Source organism: Nicotiana tomentosiformis, chromosome 1 (genome assembly GCF_000390325.3).
Source record: "Nicotiana tomentosiformis chromosome 1, ASM39032v3, whole genome shotgun sequence".
In the NCBI taxonomy this organism is placed as follows: Eukaryota; Viridiplantae; Streptophyta; class Magnoliopsida; order Solanales; family Solanaceae; genus Nicotiana; species Nicotiana tomentosiformis.
In genome coordinates, this window is record NC_090812.1 from 53,775,595 (window position 1) to 53,798,744 (window position 23,150).

The following is a 23,150-nucleotide window of genomic DNA, read 5'->3' on the forward strand; positions in this document are numbered from 1 at the left end:
GCTTTAAACTGCATATGAGATTTGAAATTCTAGGAGGAAGCTCTTCATCTTGCCATTCCCAATAGGAATATTTTTCATCCTAAAACCCAAAAATAAATAAAATAAATTTACAAGCAAATCAGAATAATTAAAAGAACCCATCAAAAAATTTACTTACCTCATGCTTCGGGCACTTGAAAAACCTTCTCCCAGCATTTAAAGGAGTCCATGCCATGAAATAATTGGCAGCAAGTCCGCGACGACACCTCCTATTCGACCCCTTTGAGCTACTAGAATATTCCGACATTGTCTTTTGTTGTCTTTTATTATGATTCAACCCCTTTGAGCTACTAGGATTTAATGAAGTCATTGTCATTCATTTGAATGTTTGTGTCTATGACTTAGTTTATTTGCTGTGATAATTAGTTTGGTATTGTCAAGTAGTTGTCTAAGTAAACTGATATTGAGTAGTAAAGTGTTTGAGAAATGACTATTATAACTGACTCATATATGCCCCTGTACAATTCGAACTAAGTCTAACTTGCCCTCACATATATTTCACGTGGCTTTATGAGTCTCCCGTTAGTGATGGAGGGCATATACGAGCCCATTTGTTGACGGCAAGGGCATAATAGAAACCAACTTTTAACGGAGTGCTAGCATGTCCTATTTCATATAGTAGAGGGGCATTTTAGGCCCTTTTCCGCTTAAGATATAATAGTAACAATGATATTGATGATTTAAACTTATTTTTAAGTTAAAGTGTTACGAAAAATAGTAAGCAGAAAATAACTCGACATATATATTTTTCTTTTATTTCTTAAAGAGAAGCTATCTTGGAAAATCTACTTTCCTCAAAAAATTTGTTATTATGTGAGACATTTAACTCTTACAGCGAGTTGACTGAATATTTAGCATAACAATATCTCACAATTTCATGAAAAGAATTCGTGTCAGATGAAAAATTGGATAACCAAATCAGGATGTCCGAAATATAGTAATTTATTGCAAACTATAATAAATTTCACACTCCAATTAATGACATGACAAAAGAGAATCAAAGAAGAAAAATGAAGGAAATACAGAAATGATAATACCAAAAGCAGTCTTCTTAATTCATTACTCCCTTAATCCTTTGTATTTTTCTTGCACTCATGTGTTGAAACAGGGATCCATGTCAAGCCCAAAAATTGGAATTTCTCTTGCGTTATGTGATCAATTGATTTTGCCATATCCTCAGTCAAAAGATTTTTCCAATCTCCAATTTCTCCTTTTCGAAAAAATGCATTGTTCTTGACTGTCAAAGGATTTGGGTGAAGCCACCCGCTCTTGTTCACCTCTAAATTGCTCAAACTTTCGAAATGACAGCGCGCAACTATCTTTTCAGCTACACCTAGGTTTTCTTCCTCCTTAGAGAAGGATTTACCCGTGAACTCTGCCAACTTTTTCACATAGCATAACGTGTTACTCTTCATATCTTCGTATTTTAAGAACAACACTCTCTTTAGTCTATCTACACTTGCTTTCTTGTACTCCATGACATCGTCCCAATTCCATCTCATTCAATAGCCAAAGTAATAGGCATGTGACTAAGAAAAATTTCTTTAGTTTGGTAGCTAACTTTGTTGAATTTCTTTGGTTTGGTAGCCAACTTTGTTGAATTGTCAACATTGAATAAAAAGAAGAAAAAGTATGTGCAAATTGTCAAATATAGTAGGCTTTAGAGAGTGAGGCTTCGGCTATAAAAGTAGAGCTTCAACTCTCATTTCTACATACCAACAAAGAGAGAAAGAAAGAACGAGGTTTCACAGACAAGGTATAAGAAAATAGTATGTGAGAAAAATAAAGAGTGGGCGATATTGTAGTGAGGTGGGAATATCAAAAGAGAGTTATTTCTTTTGAGTTGCTATAGTGATATTTGTTGCTCGTCTCGGGGCCGTGATTTTTTCCCTTAATCAAAAGGGTTTTTCACGTAAAAATATTGGTGTCGTAGTCACTCTTTTATTCTTGTTAATTACCATATCTCGGTGCTATGTTATTATTCCGCTTTTATTAGTGTGAATATTATTTCTATAGGGGATTTATTCCCAACAACTGGTATCATAGCACAGGTTCTTCTAGGTAGTACTATACTCGGTAAAAAATAAAAATATTCTGCGTAAAATACGAGGTAGAAAAATTTAACGGAGATAGCGGTTTCTCAACATGACAAAGAAGGATGAGGGATCTGCTCATCCAATATGGATTACACAAGGTACTAGATGTTGATACCAAAAAGCCTGATACCATGAAAGCTGAGGATTGGGCTGACTTAGATGAAAGGGTTGTTAGTGCAATCAGGCTGCACTTATCAAATGATGTGGTAAATAACGTCATTGATGAAGATACCGCATGTGGCATTTGGACAAGGTTGGAAAGCCTATACATGTCCAAAACGCTGACAAATAAATTGTACCTGAAGAAGCAGCTATACGCCCTACACATGGGTGAAGGTACAAATATTTTGTCACATTTAAATGTATTTAACGGACTAATCACATAACTCGCCAATCTCAGAGTGAAAATCGAAGAAGAAGATAAAGCCATCTTGCTATTGAACTCGTTGCCATCTTCGTACGATAATTTGGCAACAATGATCCTGCACGGTAAGACTACCATTGGGTTGAAAGACATCACATCGGCTCTTCTACTCAATGAGAAGATGAGAAAGAATCCTGAAAATCAAGGACAGGCTCTCATCACAGAAGGTAGAGGCAGGAGTTATCAAAGGAGTTCGAGCAACTATGGTAGATCCGGAGCTGGGAAGTCTAAGAACCGACCCAAATCAAGAGCCAGAAATTGCTATAATTGTGATCAACTATGTAACTTCAAAAGAGATTGCCCAAATCTAAGGAAGGGCAAAGGTGAAATCAGTGGCCAGAAGAATGACGACAACACAGCCGCCATGGTGCAAAACAATGATAATGTTGTCCTTTTTATAAATGAGGATGAGGAATGCATGCACTTATCAGGTCCAGAGTCGGAATGGGTAGTTGATACAGCAACATCTTACCATGCCACACCTATAAGAGATCTTTTTTGTAGATATGTGGCAGGTGATTTTGGAACTGTGAGAATAGGTAAGATGAGTTACTCAAATATTGCGGGGATCAGTGACATTTGTATCAAGACAAATGTCGGATGCACATTAGTTCTAAAGGACGTGCGTCATGTACCTGATTTGCGGATGAACTTGATCTCAGGAATTGCTTTAGACCGAGATGGATACAAGAACTATTTTGCAAATCAAAAGTGGAGACTCGCCAAGGGATCATTGGTGATTGCAAAGGGAGTTGCTCGTGGCATGTTGTACAGGACAAATGCAGAAATATGCCAAGGTGAATTAAAAACGGCACAAGATGATATTTCTGCAGATTTATGGCACAAACAAATGGGTCATCTGAGCGAGAAGGGATTGCAGATTCTTGCCAAGAAATCACTCATTTTTTATGCCAAAGGTACAACGGTAAAATCTTGTGACTACTGTTTATTTGGTAAGCAATATAGAGTCTCATTTCAAGCATCGTCTGAAAGAAAATTGAATATACTTGATTTGGTATATTCTGATGTTTGTGGTCCAATGAAAATTGAATCAATGGGCGGTAACAAATATTTTGTTACTTTTATTGATGATGCTTCACGAAAAATATGGGTTTATATTTTGAAAACCAAAGATCAGGCGTTTCACGTTTTCTAGAAGTTTCATGCTATGGTGGAAAGGGAGACAGGCCAAAAGTTAAAGCGTCTTCGAAGTGACAATGGAGGTGAGTACACTTCAAGGAAATTTGAAGAGTATTGTTCGAGCCATGAGATCAGACATGAAAAGATAGTTCCTGGAACCCCACTACACAATGGTGTAGCCGAAAGGATAAACCGAACCATTGCAGAGAAGGTGAGAAGCATGCTCAGAATGGCTAAACTACCTAAGTCATTCTGGGGTGAAGCAGTTTAGACAACATGTTACCTGATCAATAGGAGTTCATCAATTCCGTTGGCCTTTGACATCCCAGAGAGAGTTTGGACCAACAAGAAGGTGTCATACTCGCATCTGAAGGTGTTCGGTTGCAGAGCTTTTGCACATGTACCAAAGGAGCAGAGAACAAAGCTAGATGATAAATATGTTCCCTGCATATTCATCAGATATAGAGATGAAGAGTTCGGATACAGATTGTGGGATCCTGTAAAGAAGAAGATCATCAGAAGCAGAGATGTAGTCTTCCGAGAAAGTGATGTTGGAACTGTTGATGATATTCTAGAGAAGGCCAAGAATGGTATAATTCCTAACCTTGTTACTATTTCTTCTACTTCTAATAATCCCATAAGTGTGGAAAGTAGGACCGACGAGGTTGCCGAGCAGGGGGAGCAACCTGGTGAGGTTATTGAGTAGGGGGAGCAACTTAATGATGATGTCGAGCAGGTGGTGTACCCTACTCAGTAAGAAGAACAACCTCAACCTCTGAGGAGATCAGAGAGGTCAAGGATAGAGTCATGCAAGTGCCCTTCCACAAAGTATGTCCTCATCAGTGATGAAGGGGTGCCAAAAAGTTTTAAGGAGGTGTTGTCTCATCCAGAAATGAACCAGTGGATGAAAGTCATGCAAGAGGAGATGGAATCTCTACAGAAAAATGGCACGTACAAGCTGGTTGAACTTCCAAAGGGAAAAATCCACTCAAATGCAAATGGGTCTTTAAACTCAAGAAAGATGAAAATGGCAAGCTTGTCAGATACAAAGCTCGATTGGTGGTAAAAGGCTTCGAGCAAAAGAAAGGTATTGATTTTGACGAAATTTTCTTACCTGTTGTCAAAATTACTTCTATTCGAACAATCTTGAGCTAAGCAACTAGCCTATATCTTGAAGTAGAGCAGTTGGGCGTGAAAACTGCATTTCTTCACGGAGATTTGGAAGAGTAGATCTATATGGATCAGCCAGAAGGATTTGAAATAGCTCAAAGGAAACACAGGGTGTGAAAACTGAAAAAGAGTCTTTATGGGTTGAAGCATGCACCAAGGCAGCGGTACAAGAAGTTTGATTCATTTATGAAAAGTCAAACTTAAACAAAGACATATTCTGATCCATGTGTATACTTTAAAAAGATTTTCTCAAAATAACTTTATTATATTGTTGTTGTATGTGGATGACATGTTAATTGTAGGAAAAAATAAGGGATCGATCGCAAAGTTGAAGAGAGATTTGTCCAAGTCATTTGATATGAAGGACTTGGGCCCAACACAACAAATTCTGGGTATGAAGATAGTTCGAGAGCGAACAAGTAGAAATTTGTGGCTATCTCAGGAGAAGTACATTGAACGTGTACTGGAACGCTTCAACATGAAGAATGCTAAGCCAGTCAGCACACCTCTTGCTAGTCATCCAAAGTTGAGCAAGAAAATATGTCCTACAACAGTGGAGGAGAAAGGGAACATGCCTGGAGTTCCTTATTCTTCAGCAGTCGGAAGCTTGATGTATGCAATGGTATGCACCAGACCTGATATTGCTCATGTAGTTAGTGTTGTTAGCAGATTCCTTGAAAATCCTGGAAAAGAACACTGAAAGTAGTCAAGTGGATACTCAAGTACCTGAGAGGTACCACGAGAGATTGTTTGACTTTGGAGGATCTGATTCAATCTTGAAGGGCTATATAGATGCTGATATGGCAGGTGACATTGATAACAAAGAATCCACTACTGGATATTTGTTCACATTTTCAGGGGGAGCTATATCATGGCAGTCGAAGTTGCAGAAGTGTGTCGCACTCTCTACAACTAAAGCGGAGTATATTGCCGCTACTGAAGCTGGAAAGGAGATGATATGGTTGAAACGGTTTCTTCAATAGTTTGAATTGTATTGGAAGGAGTATGCCGTCTATTGTGATAGTCAAAGTGCAATAGACTTAGCAAGAACTCCATGTACCATGCAAGGACCAAACACATCGACGTGAGATATCATGGATTCGAGAAATGGTAGAGAATGAATCTCTAAACGTCTTGAAAATTTCTACAAGTGAGAATCCCGCAGATATGCTGACCAAGGTCGTACCAAGAGACAAGTTCGAGCTATGCAAAGAACTTGTCGGCATGCACTCAAACTAGAAGACAGTGCTACCTCGTCTAGATGAATGAGACTAGAGGGGGAGATTGATGGAGTCCATCTCATTCAAAAGCCAAAGTAATAGGCATGTGCCTAAGGAAAATTTCTTTGGTTTGGTAGCCAACGTTTTTGAATTTCTTTGGTTTGGTAGACAACATTGTTGAATTTCTTTGGTTTGGTAGCCAACTTTGTTGAATTGTCAACATTGAAGAAAAAAAGGAAAAGTGTGTGCAAATTGTCAAATATAGTAGCCTTTAGAGAGTGAGGCTTCGGCTATAAAAGGAGATCTTCAACTCTCATTTATACACACCAACAAAGAGAGAAAGAAAGAGTGAGGTTTCATAGACAAGGTATAAGAAAATAATCTGTGAGAAAAATAGAGAGTGAATGATATTGTAGTGAGGTGGGAATATTAAAAGAGGGTTATTTCTTTTGAGTATTGTAGTGGTATTTGGAGTGTTTGACTCGGACCTACAAAGTGTAAAAATCCTTTCTATAGTGATATCAGTTGCTCGTCTCGAGGCCATGGTTTTTTTTCTTATTCAAAAGAGTTTAACACGTAAAAATCTTGGTGTCGTAGTCACTCTTTTATTCTTGTTAATTACCGTATCTCGGTGCTATGTTATTATTTCGCTTTTATTACTGTGTATATTATTTTTGTAGGAGGTTTATTCCCGATACCAATATGTTCCATATGCGGATTTGCCTTCACAAAACAACTTGAATTCCTCTTCGAGTAGAACACTGTCTGCTCTAAATACCTATACGCTTTCTTTAAGTCTTTGCATGAAATGCCACAAAGAAACAAAGGTATCTTTGGGTTCCTTACATATGTAAATGATCTTACAATCGGACTGTAAGACAGATTGCGGTAAGCAAGTATACGGCAGATGTGTGGCCAACAATGGCAATTCTGTGTCTAAAAAATTAGGATTAGAGGCATAATCAGATTCCAGGAAAGGTAAACATCCGTGAGTGTGAATGATGTAAGTGTATTTTACTTCATACTTCAAAAGATAGATTACACCTAAAATATATACACAAAGGAAGATACATAAGTCAAGAGCGTATCCCTAAGATCACGTCTCTTTACCTATAATCTTTGACTATATCAGACATACAATCTAACATACAATCTAATATTGAAATACTCTCTGACAAGATCTTAACACTCCCCCTCAAGCTGGAGCATACATGTCATATGTTCCAAGCTTGCTGCAAATGTATTCAATTTGAGCTCCTCTAAGGGACTTAGTAAGAACATCTGTCAATTGGTCATTTGAACCGACAAAGCTAGTGGTAATGCATCCATATTCGATCTTTTGCCTAATAAAATGACAATCCACCTCTATATGTTTCGTTCTTTCATGAAAAACTAGGTTAGAGGCGATATGAAGGGCAGCTTGATTGTCACATATAAGCTTCATATGTTTGAACTCAACACATTTTAACTCTTGGAGGAGCTGTTTCAACCAAATAAGCTCGCAAGTAGCAAGGGCCATAGCTCGATATTCTGCTTCTGCACTAGATCTGACGACAACAACGTCTTGCTTTTTACTTTTTCAAGAGATTAGATTTCTTACAATCATGACACAATACCCAGAAGTAGAGCGTCTATCTCATGGAGAACCTGCCCAATCAGCATCAAATCCAATAATGTCAGTGTAACCTTTGTCTTCATAGACTACCCCTAGCCTTAAGTGTTTTCACTCTTGAAAACACACTTAGGAACCCCTTCCTAAGTTAAGGAAGATCACTCTTGACCCTCAGATCTTTCCCACAAGACTACTCTTAGCGTCTTTGTCCTGGAGCTCTTTTGATATGTCTTAGGATGCAAATAATTGCGTTCCAATGATCTTTACACGGAGCTTGGAGGTATTGACTAACCACACTTACTGCAAATAAAATATTCGGTCACGTGATAGTGAGATAATTTAGTTTACCGACCAGTCTTCGATATCTGGTAGGATCTTCAAATGGCTTCCCCTGTCCAGGGACGAGTTTAACATTTGGGTCCATAGAAGTGTTAACATGTTTGCAGTTTAACATGCATGTCTCATTTAGTATGTCTAAAGCATATTTTCTTTGTGAGATAGCAATTCATGTCTTAGATTATGCTACCTCGATTCCCAAGAAATACTTTAGCTTCCCCAAGTCCTTGGTTTGAAAGTGACTGAACATATGTTGTTTTAGCTTAGATATTCCTTCATGATCATTTCCAGTTATGACAATGTCATCAACATAAACGACCAAATAAATGTTCTTTTCTGGAACATTATGTCGATAGAAAAAGGAGTGATCTGCTTCACTTCTAGACATCCCAAATGTTTGGACAACTGAGCTAAATTTGCCAAACCATGCTCTCGGAGATTGCTTCAGTCCATATAATAAACGTTTTAGACGACATACTAAGTCGGACTCCCCCTGAGCAACGAACCTAGGAGGTTGCTCCGTATAAATTTCCTCAGCAAGCTCGCCATGTAAGAAAGCATTCTTAATATCTAGTTGATGAAGTGGCCAATGACGCATTACTTCTAAGGAGATAAGCAATCGGACAGATGGAATCTTGGCAACCGGAGAAAATGTGTCACTGTAGTCAAGGCCATAAATTTAGGTATATCCTCTAGCAACAAGGCGAGCTTTTAGCCGATCAATTATTCCATCTGAACCTACCTTTACTATGTATATCCATCGACATCCAACGCTAGATTTTCCCTCCGGTAACTGGACCAATACCCAAGTGTTATTGGTTTCTAGAGCAGTCATTTCTTCGATCATAGCACCTCTCCACCCTGGATGTTCTAATGCTTCGTCAACAGTTTTTGGTATAGGTACATTAGATAAGTTATATATAAAGGGGACAATCGATGATAACTTAAACAATTATATCTTACTGGTCTTTGAGTAGTGCGTATACCTTTGCGTATGGCAATTAGCGGAGTTACTGCATTTGATGAAGGCATGACTGGAGCAGGTGACGAAGGGGCAAGAAATGAGTCATCGGGAGCTACTAACATATCTGGAGCAAGAGTAGTGCTATCATTACTAAGAGAATGAAGACGAGAACGATGAGAGTAGACTTGAAGATGAGGAGGAGCGACTTCAGGGTTGTTTGGAAGACTGACCTATGGCATAGGAAGTAGAGGTACTGGCAATACTTGAGGAATCAAATTTCTGCTTGTAGTGTTTAGGGAAAAATAAGGAGATGTCTCAAAGAAGGTTACATCTGGAGTAGTAAAATATTTATTTATCTTTGGATTGTAGCACTTGTAACCTTTCTGGTAACGAAAGTATCCTAGAAAGACACACTTAATTGATTTTTGGTGGAGTTCATCATTTCCAAGAGTGTGATCATGAACAAAGCAAGTACATCCAAACCAGTATTTTAAAAGGCGTGGGCATAAGGTGAGGCGTTTTATATATGCCTCAACGAGGCGTAAGCCCCGAGGCACGGGGCGTAAGCCCCATAGGTATTTAATTTTTAATATTTTATAAAATAATATAATTACAGTAAATATTTATAAACATGTAAAATTGCATAAAAATAAAAAAAACTATAAATATATGATATATATATATATATATATATATATATATATATATATATATATATATATATATATATATATATATATATATATGTTTGATCCCCACAAAAAACTAGTCAAAACAATCTATTATACGCTACTTAGAAGCTCAAGTAACTTGAGTCGAAAAGAATAAAGTTTTCTACATGGAAGAACAAAAAGGATGACTAACCTTCAATTTGAACTTTGAACTTGCTGCTATGAAGAAGAATGGAGTTCTCTTTATATTTGTAAAAAAAAATGAATATCCGTTGCTTTTGGGAGATATTAGCAGACTAGCGGACAAGATAAAGAATTCGGAAAGACCATGAATTGGGGCTTCAATCAATAAAAAAAAGTCTTGACTTTTAAATTTAATACATTTCAATTCCTTTTTAAAACTTTTGAGTAATTACCAAGCTGAATTTTGAAAATTTGGGTATTATATGAAGGACTTATTCAACAAATTTTGTTTTAATTTGAAAAAATCTCTGGGGCTTACGCCTCACTAAAACAACTCGCCCTGAACGCCCAAGCGTACATCCCGAATTGTTGGGCGTATGCCTCTTGAGACTTTCGCCCCACACCATCACCCCGAGGTATTTTTGATGCGCCTCTCCCCAGGGCTCGCCCCGAAAATACCTTTTGAAACACTGATCCAAACACTCTCAAAGGTAGATGATAAGGATTTTGACCTAGAAAGAGAATGGAGTGAGGACTTTGATGTTGCAACATAGTTGAGGGCATTCTATTGATTAGATAACAAGCAATGAGAACGGAACCCCCCCAAAAATGAAGAGGAACACGATAGTGTATAAGTAAGGTACATGAAGTTTCAATGAGATGCCGATTTTTATATTCGGCGACTCCATTTTGTTGAGGAGTATATGCACAAGAAGTTTGATGAGTGATTCCCTGAGACGACATAAAATTATCAAAGGGAGATGATAAGTACTCCTTGGCATTGTCACTATGTAATACCTTTACTGAAACACCAAATTGATTATTTATCTTAGCACAAAATTGTTGAAAAATAGAAAACAATTTAGAACGATTTTTCATTAAAAATACCCATATGCAACGAGAAAAGCCATCAATAAAGGTAACAAAATATTGAAACCCCAAATATGAAACAACACGACTAGGACCCCATATATCTGAGTGAACAATGTCAAATATAGACGAGGCCCTATTATTGACTCTTTTGGAAAACGAAGTGCGAGTAAGTTTTTCAAGTTGACAAGATTCACATTCAATAGACGACAATGTGGAAAGACTAGGAATTAACTTTTGAAGCTTTGCATGACTCGAGTGACCCAATCGGTTGTGGGAAGATTAGCCGAGGCAGCGAAAGTGAATACAACTGGAGGTTGTGATTTGGACAAGTAATATAGTCCTTGTGACTCATATCATGTTCCAATTGTCTTCCTCAAACTCCGATCCTGCACAACAACAGAGTTAGCAAAAAGGTGACAGAATAATTGAGATTTTTGGTTAATTTTCTAATGGAAACCAAATTGAATGGGCATTGAGGAGCAAATAAAACTGAGTTTAAAGAAATAAAGGGAATAGGCTGCACTTTCCCTACTCCTTTTACTTCAGTTCGTGAGCCATTAGCAAGAGTTACTGGAGAGAATGTTGAGGAATGAGTAAAGTTTGAGAAAAGATTCTTATTACCAGAGATATGGTCAGATACACCAGAAGCCAATATCCATGGGCTAATGGGTGAAGACTTGGTCAAACAAGCAAAGGAATTACCAGTTTGTAATATGTCTAATGAAACAGACTATTGTTTAGCCTCTTGATACTACAAATAATCACTATAATCTGCTCCAGACAAAGTAATAGAATTGGCTTATTGACTATCAATTTCTTTACGAGTCTGAACTACATGACCAGCACTGTGATTGTTAGGACGTGCTGGTCAACCATGTAGTTTCCAACAAGTTTGTCGATTATGATCGGGTTTGTTTCAATAGTTGCAGTAAGGTCTAGAGCTTTTACCTTTTTCCCTTTGATAGACATTTTGTCTATGTGGATCTTCATTTTGCACAGCTAACACAGATGTCTCATCTTTATTAGTATCAATTGTTTATAAATAGATACGCAATAACCGAGCAGATACGTCTATAAGGGAAGGAACTATGGGACTTGACAAGATTTTATCCCTTACAGAGCTTAGATCAGATCTAAGACCTTTTAATGCCAAAACCATTAAAAAACACTTAACTCTTTGTTGCTCTTGCGTAGTGATATTTTCAGAAAGTGGCATAGGAGAATCAAATTGATCCTTCAAAGTATCTATTTGTCCTAAATAACTCGTCATATCTTGATTATCCTGTTGCAGTTGGATTAGATCTGAGACAACTTTGTATATATGTTGTACGTCATTCGTATACAAAGCCTTAGCTTTAGTCCAAAACTTATAGCAAGTTTTACAAGACTGGAAAAGTTTGAGTAATTTAGGATCCAAAGAATTTCATTGTCACGCTCCAAACCTGGGGAGGCGTGGCTGGCACCCGGTGCCGTGCTGGCCCGAGCGAACCATTCTGTAACTCATGATCATTCAACTAAAACTAGAACATACATAGGTCGAGTTGGCTGAACTCATTCCTTTTATAACTATCATGGGCCAACATGGCTACAACTCATAATGTACAAGCGTAAGTGGGAAAACACTGTATCACTGAATCATTTTTCTTAAAACATGAATACATATGGGTCGTCAAGGCCTCTGACATACTGTACAAAATGAACCTCTGTCTACAAAGCCTCTAAGATTATTTGACATCAAATGGGACAGGGTACCGGCCTAACCATAAGTCTGTGGTAAAACTTTGACACGATGACTCATAGACTCGGCTGCACTCCGAATGAGGTGGAGTCTTACCGATCCTTCGCTGAATGCCAATCTCATCTACTATGAGGGCCCATCAAACTGATTATCTATACCTGCAAGTATAAATGCAGTGTACCCAACAAAAGGACGTCAGTACGAATAATGTACTGAGTATGTAACGCAGAACTGAAACATAACAGTAAGTCAACATTAATTAAAGACATATAAGAATCAACCTGAATCTGTGAAGTGCTACCGTATATGCATACTTATTATACTTACATATATACAATGTTTCTCTTTGAGACTATTATCCATATCGTATGATGCATGACTGCCCAACTGATCAGTGGTAACTATCCAACCGGCCTTAGCTCGGTGGTAAATATATAACTGCCCAACCGGCCGTAGTTCGGTGGTAAATACATGATTGCCCGACTAATCGTAGCTCGATGGTAAATATGTAACTGCCCGACTGGCCATAGCTCGATAGTAAATGCATGACTGCCCAACCGGTCGTAGCTCGATGGTAAATGAATATGCATGGCTACCCAACCGGCGGTAAATAATGATACATAACTTCCCAACCGGTGGTAACTGCCCGACCGGCGGTAGCATGGTGGTAAATGCATGAAGATGCATGTATCACTATATTATAAACATTAACATCTCTATCATAATATCTCAATAGGGAACTAGATACATACTTAGACATTCTTGAATATAACTTTACCGGAATGAGTAACATAGATATCCTTAACTGTTAAGAGTAGAACAACTTATAGAATAACATTACACTTACGTATCGTTACTTGGATCATGCCAAAATGAAGGAAGGGCTTAGCCTTAACATACCTGAGCCGCATGAACCAGTCAGATAGAAGGTAGTGTTGTCGACTTGGGAATTATCAGAAGGTCACGTAACTCATCTTTTGGCAAATGAGAAATTGAAAAAGGAAACATGTCATCATCGAAGAACAAACTGTCTCAAAGGTATGAGAATGGCTCTCGTTCCTGTATTCAAATCTCTCAACACTAAACAATCCCAATAAAACTACAGGTCCAACCCAACCTCTACTATCTTTATACTACACTTACCTTTTATTTTGGTCAAATTTATACTTCATATATTAAAGGCAAGAAAAAGAAGTAAATACACTTAGAAAGAAAGAGTAAAGATAAAGTCTAAGAGTTTAAATTTTGATATTGCCATTCAAACTAAGAACGACTGAAGAGAGGACCAGCTAATTAGCTCTCTCCATATTTCATTGTTTGGCATAATTGCTATTCGAACTTGAGAATGGTCAAGATTTTTAATATCTTAGACGTCCTTAATGAATTGGGGGGGGGGGGGAGGGGTGATTGTATTATAGTTAAGAGATGCTACCTTTTCAAAGTGATTCAATAGTCACTTTAATATATCACATATCACTGCCACGTTAAGGGAGGGTTAAGCTTATCCAACAATGGTAATTAATTAGCTAATCTTTCATTTAAAAAAATTAATAATTAACCTATTATCCACATAATTAAGAATTATTTCAAATTACTTAAAATACCACTTACTCTTAACACATTTTATGTACCCTACTATCATGGTTATGTGGTACCATATAAAATAAATACATACACTATTATTTTATTAAAATATCCGTGTAAAAGTATATATATTTTCTCAACTTTTAATTTTCCTATTCTCATACAAAGAGAAAAAATTTCGTACGCTTAATTCTTAAAAATGGTAAAAACATAACCTTCTTTTGTGAGAAAATAACTTCTATTTTTTTACAATAAATAAAATCTTCCTTCTAAACTTTCTCATATTAGGTGAATAATTTATCATATCTAAAAATAGTAATAATGGTAACTATACAAAATTATACCTATAAAAGTTTTACTAAAATACTCCGCTTATGCCCTTGCCGTCAACAAATGAGCTCGTATATGCCCTCCATCACTAACGGGAGACTCATAAAGCCACGTGGAATATATGTGAGGGTAAGTTAGACTTAGTTCGAATTATACATGGGCATATATGAGTCAGTTATAATAGTCATTTCCCAAACACTTTACTACTCAATATCAGTTTACTTAGATACCTACTTGACAACACCAAACTAATTATCACAGCAAATAAACATTGAAATGAACGACAATGACTTCATTAAATCCTTGTACAAAAACATAATATTTCATTACATAATAAAAGACAACAATTAAGCCAAAATAATACTAACATTACATATCATTTCCCACGGATCCAAAGAACATAACAAAACATCTCATTATCACACACATAAAAATTCACATCTTTTTCTGAAATTTAGTATCAAGCACAACTGAGTACTCTAAATTGGTCACTTTCTTCATTAGAACATTTCTTTCCAATTCCAAGGCTTCTATTCTTCCATGATCGACGAGTATCATAACATTCTCAAGATCAAACTTTCCTTTGGAGAGCATTTGTTTCGCGGATTAGAGCTTCCTTTTTCTGCTTTAAACTGCATATGAGATTTGAAATTCTAGGAGGAATCTCTTCATCTTGCCATTCCCAATAGGAATATTTTTTATCCTAAAATCCAAAAATAAATAAAACAAATTTACAAGCAAATCGGAATAATTAAAAGAACCCATCAAAAAATTTACTTACCTCATGCTTCGGGCACTTGAAAAACCTTCTCCCAGCATTTAAAGGAGTCCATGCCATGAAATAATTGGCAGCAAGTCCGCGACGGCACCTCCTATTCGACCCCTTTGAGCTACTAGAATATTCCGACATTGTCTTTTGTTGTCTTTTATTATGATTCGACCCCTTTGAGCTACTAGGATTTAAGGAAGTCATTGCCATTCATTTGAATGTTTGTGTCTATGACTTAGTTTATTTGCTGTGATAATTAGTTTGGTGTTGTCAAGTAGGTGTCTAAGTAAATTGATATGGAGTTGTGAAGTGTTTGAGAAATGACTATTATAACTGACTCATATATGCCCTTGTACAATTCGAACTAGGTCTAACTTGCCCTTATATATATTCCACGTGGCTTTATGAGTCTCCCGTTAGTGATGGAGGGCATATACGAGCTTATTTGTTGACGGCAAGGGCATAATAGAGACCAACTTTTAACGGAGTACTAGCATATCCTATTTCATATAGTAAAAGGGCATTTTAGGCCCTTTTCCGCTTAAGATATAATAGTAACAATGATATTGATGATTTAAACTTATTTTTAAGTTAAAGTGTTACGAAAAATAATAAGCAGAAAATAACTCGACATATATATTTTTCTTTTATTTCTTAAAGAGAAGCTATCTTGGAAAATCTACTTTCCTCAAAAAATTTGTTATTATGTGAGACATTTAACTCTTACAGCGAGTTGACTGAATATTTAGCATAACAATATCTCACAATTTCATGAAAAGAATTCGTGTCAGATGAAAATTTTGATAACCAAATCAGGATGTCCGAAATATAGTAATTTATTGCAAACTGTAATAAATTTCACACACCAATTAATGACATGACAAAAGAGAATCAAAGAAGAAAAATGAAGGAAATACAGAAATGATAATACCAAAAGCAGTCTTCTTAATTCATTACTCCCTTAATCCTTTGTATTGTTCTTGCACTCATGTGTTGAAACAGGGATCCATGTCAAGCCCAAAAATTGGAATTTCTCTTGCGTTATGTGATCAATTGATTTTGCCATATCCTCAGTCAAAAGATTTTTCCAATCTCCAATTTCTCCTTTTCGAAAAAATGCATTGTTCTCGACTGTCCAAGGATTTGGGTGAAGCCACCCGCTCTTGTTCACCTCTAAATTGCTCAAACTTTCGAAATGACAGCGCGCAACTATCTTTTCAGCTACACCTAGGTTTTCTTCCTCCTTAGAGAAGGATTTACCCGTGAACTCTGCCAACTTTTTCACATAGCATAACGTGTTACTCTTCATATCTTCGTATTTTAAGAACAACACTCTCTTTAGTCTATCTACACTTGCTGTCTTGTACTCCATGACATGGTCCCAATTCCATCTCATTCAATAGCCAAAGTAATAAGCATGTGACTAAGAAAAATTTCTTTGGTTTGGTAGCTAACTTTGTTGAATTTCTTTGGTTTGGTAGCCAACTGTGTTGAATTGTCAACATTGAAGAAAAAGAAGGAAAAGTATGTGCAAATTGTCAAATATAGTAGGCTTTAGAGAGTGAGGTTTCGGCTATAAAAGGAGAGCTTCAACTCTCATTTCTACACACCAACAAAGAGAGAAAGAAAGAACGAGGTTTCACAGAAAAGGTATAAAAAAAATAGAATGTGAGAAAAATAAAGAGTGGGCGATATTGTAGTGAGGTGGAAATATCAAAAGAGGGTTATTTTTTTTTGAGTTGTTATAGTGATATTTGTTGCTCGTCTCGGGGCCGTGATTTTTTCCCTTAATCAAAAGGGTTTTTTACGTAAAAATATTGGTGTCGTAGTCACTATTTTATTCTTGTTAAGTACCATATCTCGGTGCTACATTATTATTCCGCTTTTATTAGTGTGAATATTATTTCTGTAGGGGATTTATTCCCAATAACTGGTATCAGAGCACAGGTTCTGCTAGGTAGTACTATACTCGGTAAAAAATAAAAATGTTCCGCGTAAAGTACGAGGTAGCAAAATTTAACGAAGATAGCGGTTTCTCAACATGGCAAAGAAGGATGAGGGATCTGCTCATCCAACATGGATTACACAAAGTACTAGATGTTGATGCCAAAAAGCCTGATACCATGAAAGCTGAGGATTGGGCTGACTTAGATGAAAGGGTTGTTAGTGCAATCAGGCTGCACTTATCAAATGATGTGCTAAATAACGTCATTGATGAAGACACCGCATGTGGCATTTGGACAAGGTTGGAAAGCCTATATATGTCCAAAACACTGACGAATAAATTATACCTGAAGAAGCAGCTATACGCCCTACACATGGGTGAAGGTACAAATATTTTGTCACATTTAAATGTGTTTAACAGACTAATCACACAGCTCGCCAATCTCAGAGTGAAAATCGAGGAAGAAGATAAAGCCATCTTGCTATTGAACTCGTTGCCATCTTCGTACGATAATTTGGCAACAATCATCCTACACGGTAAGACTACCATTGGGTTGAAATACGTCACATCGGCTCTTCTACTCAATGAGAAGATGAGAAAGAATCCTGAAAATCAAGGACAGACTCTCATCACAGAAGGTAGAGGCAGGAGCTATCAAAGGAGTTCGAGCAACTATGATAGATCCGGAGCTGGGAAGTCTAAGAACCGACCCAAATGAAGAGCCAAAAATTGCTATAATTGTGATCAACTAGGTCACTTCAAAAGAGATTGCCCAAATCCAAGGAAGGGCAAAGGTGAAATCAGTGGCCAGAAGAATGACGACAACACAGCCGCCATGGTGCAAAATAATGATAATGTTGTCCTCTTTATAAATGAGGATGAGGAATGCATGCACTTGTCAGGTCCAGAGTCAGAATGGGTAGTTGATACAGCAGCATCTTACCATGCCACACCTATAAGAGATCTTTTTTGTAGATATGTGGCAGGTGATTTTGGAACTGTGAGAATGGGTAAGACGAGTTACTCAAAGATTGCGGGGATCGGTGACATTTGTATCAAGATAAATGTCGGATGCACATTAGTTCTAAAGGACGTGCGGCATGTACCTGATTTACGGATGAACTTGATCTCGGGAATTGCTTTAGACCGAGATGGATACAAGAACTATTTTTCAAATCAAAAGTGGAGACTCGCCAAGGGATCATTGGTGATTGCAAAGGGAGTTGCTCGTGGCACGTTGTACATGACAAATGCAGAAATATGCCAAGGTGAATTGAACACGGCACAAGATGATATTTCTATAGATTTATGGCACAAACAAATGGGTCATATGAGCGAGAAGGAATTGCATATTCTTGCCAAGAAATCACTCATTTTTTATGCCAAAGGTACAACGGTAAAACCTTGTGACTACTGTTTATTTGGTAAGCAACATAGAGTCTCATTTCAAGCATCGTCTGAAAGAAAATTGAATATACTTGATTTGGTATATTCTGATATTTGTGGTCCAATGAAAATTGAATCAATGGGCGGTAACAAATATTTTGTTACTTTTATTGATGATGCTTCACGAAAAATATGGGTTTATATTTTGAAAACCAAAGATCAGGCGTTTCACGTTTTCCAGAAGTTTCATGCTATGGTGGAAAGGGAGACAGGCCAAAAGTTAAAGCGTCTTCGAAGTGACAATGGAGGTGAGTACACTTCAGGAAATTTGAAGAGTATTGTTCGAGCCATGAGATCAGACATGAAAAGATAGTTCCTGGAACCCCACAACACAATGGCGTAGCTGAAAGGATAAACCAAACCATTGTGGAGAAGGTGAGAAGCATGCTCAGAATGGCTAAACTACCTAAGTCATTCTGGGGTGAAGCAGTTTAGACAGCATCTTACCTGATCAATAGGAGTTCATCATTTCCGTTGGCCTTTGACATCCCAGAGAGAGTTTGGACCAACAAGAAGGAATCCTACTCGCATCTGAAGGTGTTCGGTTGCAGAGCTTTTGCACATGTACCAAAGGAGCAGAGAACAAAGCTAGATGATAAATCTGTTCCCTGCATATTCATCGGATATGGAGATGAAGAGTTCGGATACAGATTGTAGGATCCTGTAAAGAAGAAGGTCATCAGAAGCAGAGATATAGTCTTCCGAGAAAGTGATGTTGGAACTATTGATGATATTCTAGAGAAGGCCAAGAATGGTATAATTCCTAACCTTGTTACTATTTCTTCTACTTCTAACAATCCCATAAGTGCGGAAAATAGGACCGACGAGGTTGCCGAGCAGGGGGAGCAACCTGGTGAGGTTATTGAGCAGGGGGAGCAACTTAATGATGATGTCGAGCAAGTGGAGTACCCTACCTAGTAAGAAGAACAACCTCAACCTCTGAGGAGATCAGAGAGGTCAAGGATAGAGTCATGCAAGTACCCTTCCACAGAGTATGTCCTCATCAGTGATGAAGGGGTGCCAGAAAGTCTTAAGGAGGTGTTGTCTCATCCAGAAATGAACCAGTGGATGAAAGTCATGCAAGAGGAGATGGAATCTCTACAGAAAAATGGCTCGTACAAGCTGGTTAAACTTCCAAAGGGAAAAAACCACTCAAATGCAAATGGGTCTTTAAACTCAAGAAAGATGAAAATGGCAAGCTTGTCAGATACAAAGCTCGATCGGTGGTAAAAGGCTTCGAGCAAAAGAAAGGTATTGATTTTGACGAAATTTTCTTACCTGTTGTCAAAATTACTTCTATTCGAACAATCTTGAGCTAAGCAGCTAGCCTAGATCTTGAAGTAGAGCAGTTGGGCGTGAAAACTGCATTTCTTCACGGAGATTTGGAAGAGTAGATCTATATGGATCAGCCAGAAGGATTTGAAATAGCTTAAAGGAAACACATGGTGTACAAACTGAAAAAGAGTCTTTATGGGTTTAAGCATGCACCAAGGCAGTGGTACAAGAAGTTTGATTCATTCATAAAAAGTCAAACTTACACAAAGACATATTCTGATCCATGTGTATACTTCAAAAAGATTTTCTCAAAATAACTTTATTATATTGTTGTTGTATGTGGATGACATATTAATTGTAGGAAAAAATAAGGGGTCGATCGCAAAGTTGAAGGGAGATTTGTCCAAGTCATTTGATATGAAGGACTTGGGCCCAACACAACAAATTCTGGGTATGAAGATAGTTCGAGAGCGAACAAGCAGAAAGTTGTGGCTATCTCAGGAGAAGTACATTGAACATGTACTGGAACGCTTCAACATGAAGAATGCTAAGCCAGTCAGCACACCTCTTGCTAGTCATCTAAAGTTGAGCAAGAAAATGTGTCCTACAATAGTGGAGGAGAAAGGGAACATGGCTAGAGTTCCTTATTCTTCAGCAGTCGGAAGCTTGATGTATGCAATGGTATGCACCAGACCTGATATTGCTCATGTAGTTAGTGTTGTTAGCAGATTCCTTGAAAATCCTGGATAAGAACACTGGGAAGTAGTCAAGTGGATACTCAAGTACCTGAGAGGTACCACGGGAGATTATTTGACTTTGGAGGATCTAATTCAATCTTGAAGGGCTATATAGATGCTGATATGGCAGGTGACATTGATAACAGAAAATCCACTACTGGATATTTGTTCACATTTTCAGAGGGAGCTATATCATGGCAGTCAAAGTTGCAGAAGTGTGTCGCACTCTCGACAACTAAAGCGGAGTATATTGCCGCTACTGAAGCTGGCAAGGAGATAATATGGTTGAAACAGTTTCTTCAAGAGTTTTGATTGTATCGAAAGGAGTATGCCATCTATTGTGATAGTCAAAGTGCAATAGACTTAGCAAGAACTTCATGTACCATGCAAGGACCAAACACATCGACATGAGATATCATTGGATTCGAGAAATGGTAGAGAATGAATCTCTAAAAGTCTTGAAAATTTCTACAAGTGAGAATCCGGCAGATATGTTGACCAAGGTGGTACCAAGAGACAAGTTCGAGCTATGCAAAGAACTTGTCGGCATGCACTCAAACTAGAAGACAATGCTACCTCGTCTAGATGAATGAGACTAGAGAGGGAGATTGATGGGGTCCATCTCATTCAAAAACCAAAGTAATAGGCATATGCCTAAGGAAAATTTCTTTAGTTTGGTAGCCAACGTTTTTGAATTTCTTTGGTTTGGTAGCCAACATTGTTGAATTTCTTTGGTTTGGTAGCCAACTTTGTTGAATTGTCAATATTGAAGAAAAAAAAGGAAAAGTGTGTGCAAATTATCAAATATAGTAGGCTTTAGAGAGTGAAGATTCGGCTATAAAAGAAGATCTTCAACTCTCATTTATACACACCAACAAAGAGAGAAAGAAAGAGTGAGGTTTCATAGACAAGGTATAAGAAAATAATCTGTGAGAAAAATAGAGAGTGAACGATATTGTAGTGAGGTGAGAATATCAAAAAAGGGTTATTTCTTTTGAGTATTGTAGTGGTCTTTGGAGTATTTGACTCGGACCTACAAAATGTAAAATTCCTTTCTATAGTGATATCAGTTGCTCGTCTCGGGGCCGTGATTTTTTCCCTTATTCAAAAGAGTTTAACACGTAAAATTCTTGGTGTCGTAGTCACTCTTTTATTCTTGTTAATTACTGTATCTCGGTGCTATGTTATTATTCCGCTTTTATTACTGTAAATATTATTTCTGTAGGGGGTTTATTCCCCACACCAATATGTTCCATATGCGGATTTGCCTTCACAAAACAACTTGAATTCCTCTTCGAATAGAACACTGTCTGCTCTAAATACCTATACGCTTTCTTTAAGCCTTTGCATGAAATGCCACAAAGAAACAAAGGTATCTTTGGGTTCCCTACATATGTAAATGATCTTACAATCGGACTGTAACACAGATTGCGGTAAGCAAGTATACGGCAGATGTGTGGCCAACAATGGCAATTCTGTGTCTAAAAAATTAGGATTAGAGGCATAATCAGATTCCAGGAAAGGTAAACATCCGTGAGTGTGAATGATGTAAGTGTATTTCACTTCATACTTCAAAAGATAGATTACACCTAAAATATATACACAAAGGAAGACACATAAGTCAAGAGCGTATCCCTAAGATCACGTCTCTTTACCTTTAATCTTTGACTATATCAGACATACAATCTAACATACAATCTAATATTAAAATACTCTCTGACAAGATCTTAACACTCCCCCTCAAGCTGGAGTATACATGTCATATGTTCCAAGCTTACTGCAAATGTATTCAATTCGAGCTCCTCTAAGGGACTTAGTAAGAACATCTGTCAATTGGTCATTTGAACCGACAAAGCTAGTGGTAATGCATCCATATTCGATCTTCTGCCTAATAAATGACAATCCACCTCTATATGTTTCGTTCTTTCATGAAAAACTGGGTTAGAGGCGATATGAAGGGCAGCTTGATTGTCATATATAAGCTCCATATGTTTGAACTCAACACATTTTAACTCTTGGAGGAGCTGTTTCAACCAAATAATCTCGCAAGTAGCAAGGGCCATAGCTCGATATTCTGCTTCTGCACTAGATCTGACGACAACAACGTCTTGCTTTTTACTTTTTCAAGAGATTAGATTTCTTACAATCATGACACAGTAACCAGAAGTAGAGCGTCTATCTCATGGAGAACCTGCCCAATCAGCATCAAATCCAATAATGTCAGTGTGACCTTTGTCTTCATAGGCTACCCCTAGCCTTAAGTGTTTTCACTCTTGAAAACACACTTAGGAACCCCTTCCTAAGTTAAGGAAGATCACTCTTGACCCTCAGATCTTTCCCACAAGACTACTCTTAGCGTCTTTGTCCTGGAGCTCTTTTGATATGTCTTAGGATACGAATAATTGCGTCCCAATGATCTTTACACGGAGCTTGGAGGTATTGACTAACCACACTTACTGCAAATGAAATATTTGGTCACGTGATAGTGAGATAATTTAGTTTACCGACCAGCCTTCGATATCTGGTAGGATCTTCAAATGGCTTCCCCTGTCCAGGGACAAGTTTGACATTTGGTTCCATAGAAGTGTTAACATGTTT

General features: G+C 37.5%; 1 protein-coding gene across 1 annotated transcript; it reads right to left on the minus strand.

The window, feature by feature from the left end:
* Positions 1–16,110: 16,110 nt before the first annotated feature.
* Positions 16,111–16,521, minus strand: LOC104106363 (flavonol sulfotransferase-like). The gene has a single exon (XM_018774231.3). It carries the CDS (start codon positions 16,519–16,521, stop codon positions 16,111–16,113), a length of 411 nt encoding a protein of 136 aa, XP_018629747.2.
* Between the last annotated feature and the right edge of the window lie 6,629 nt (positions 16,522–23,150).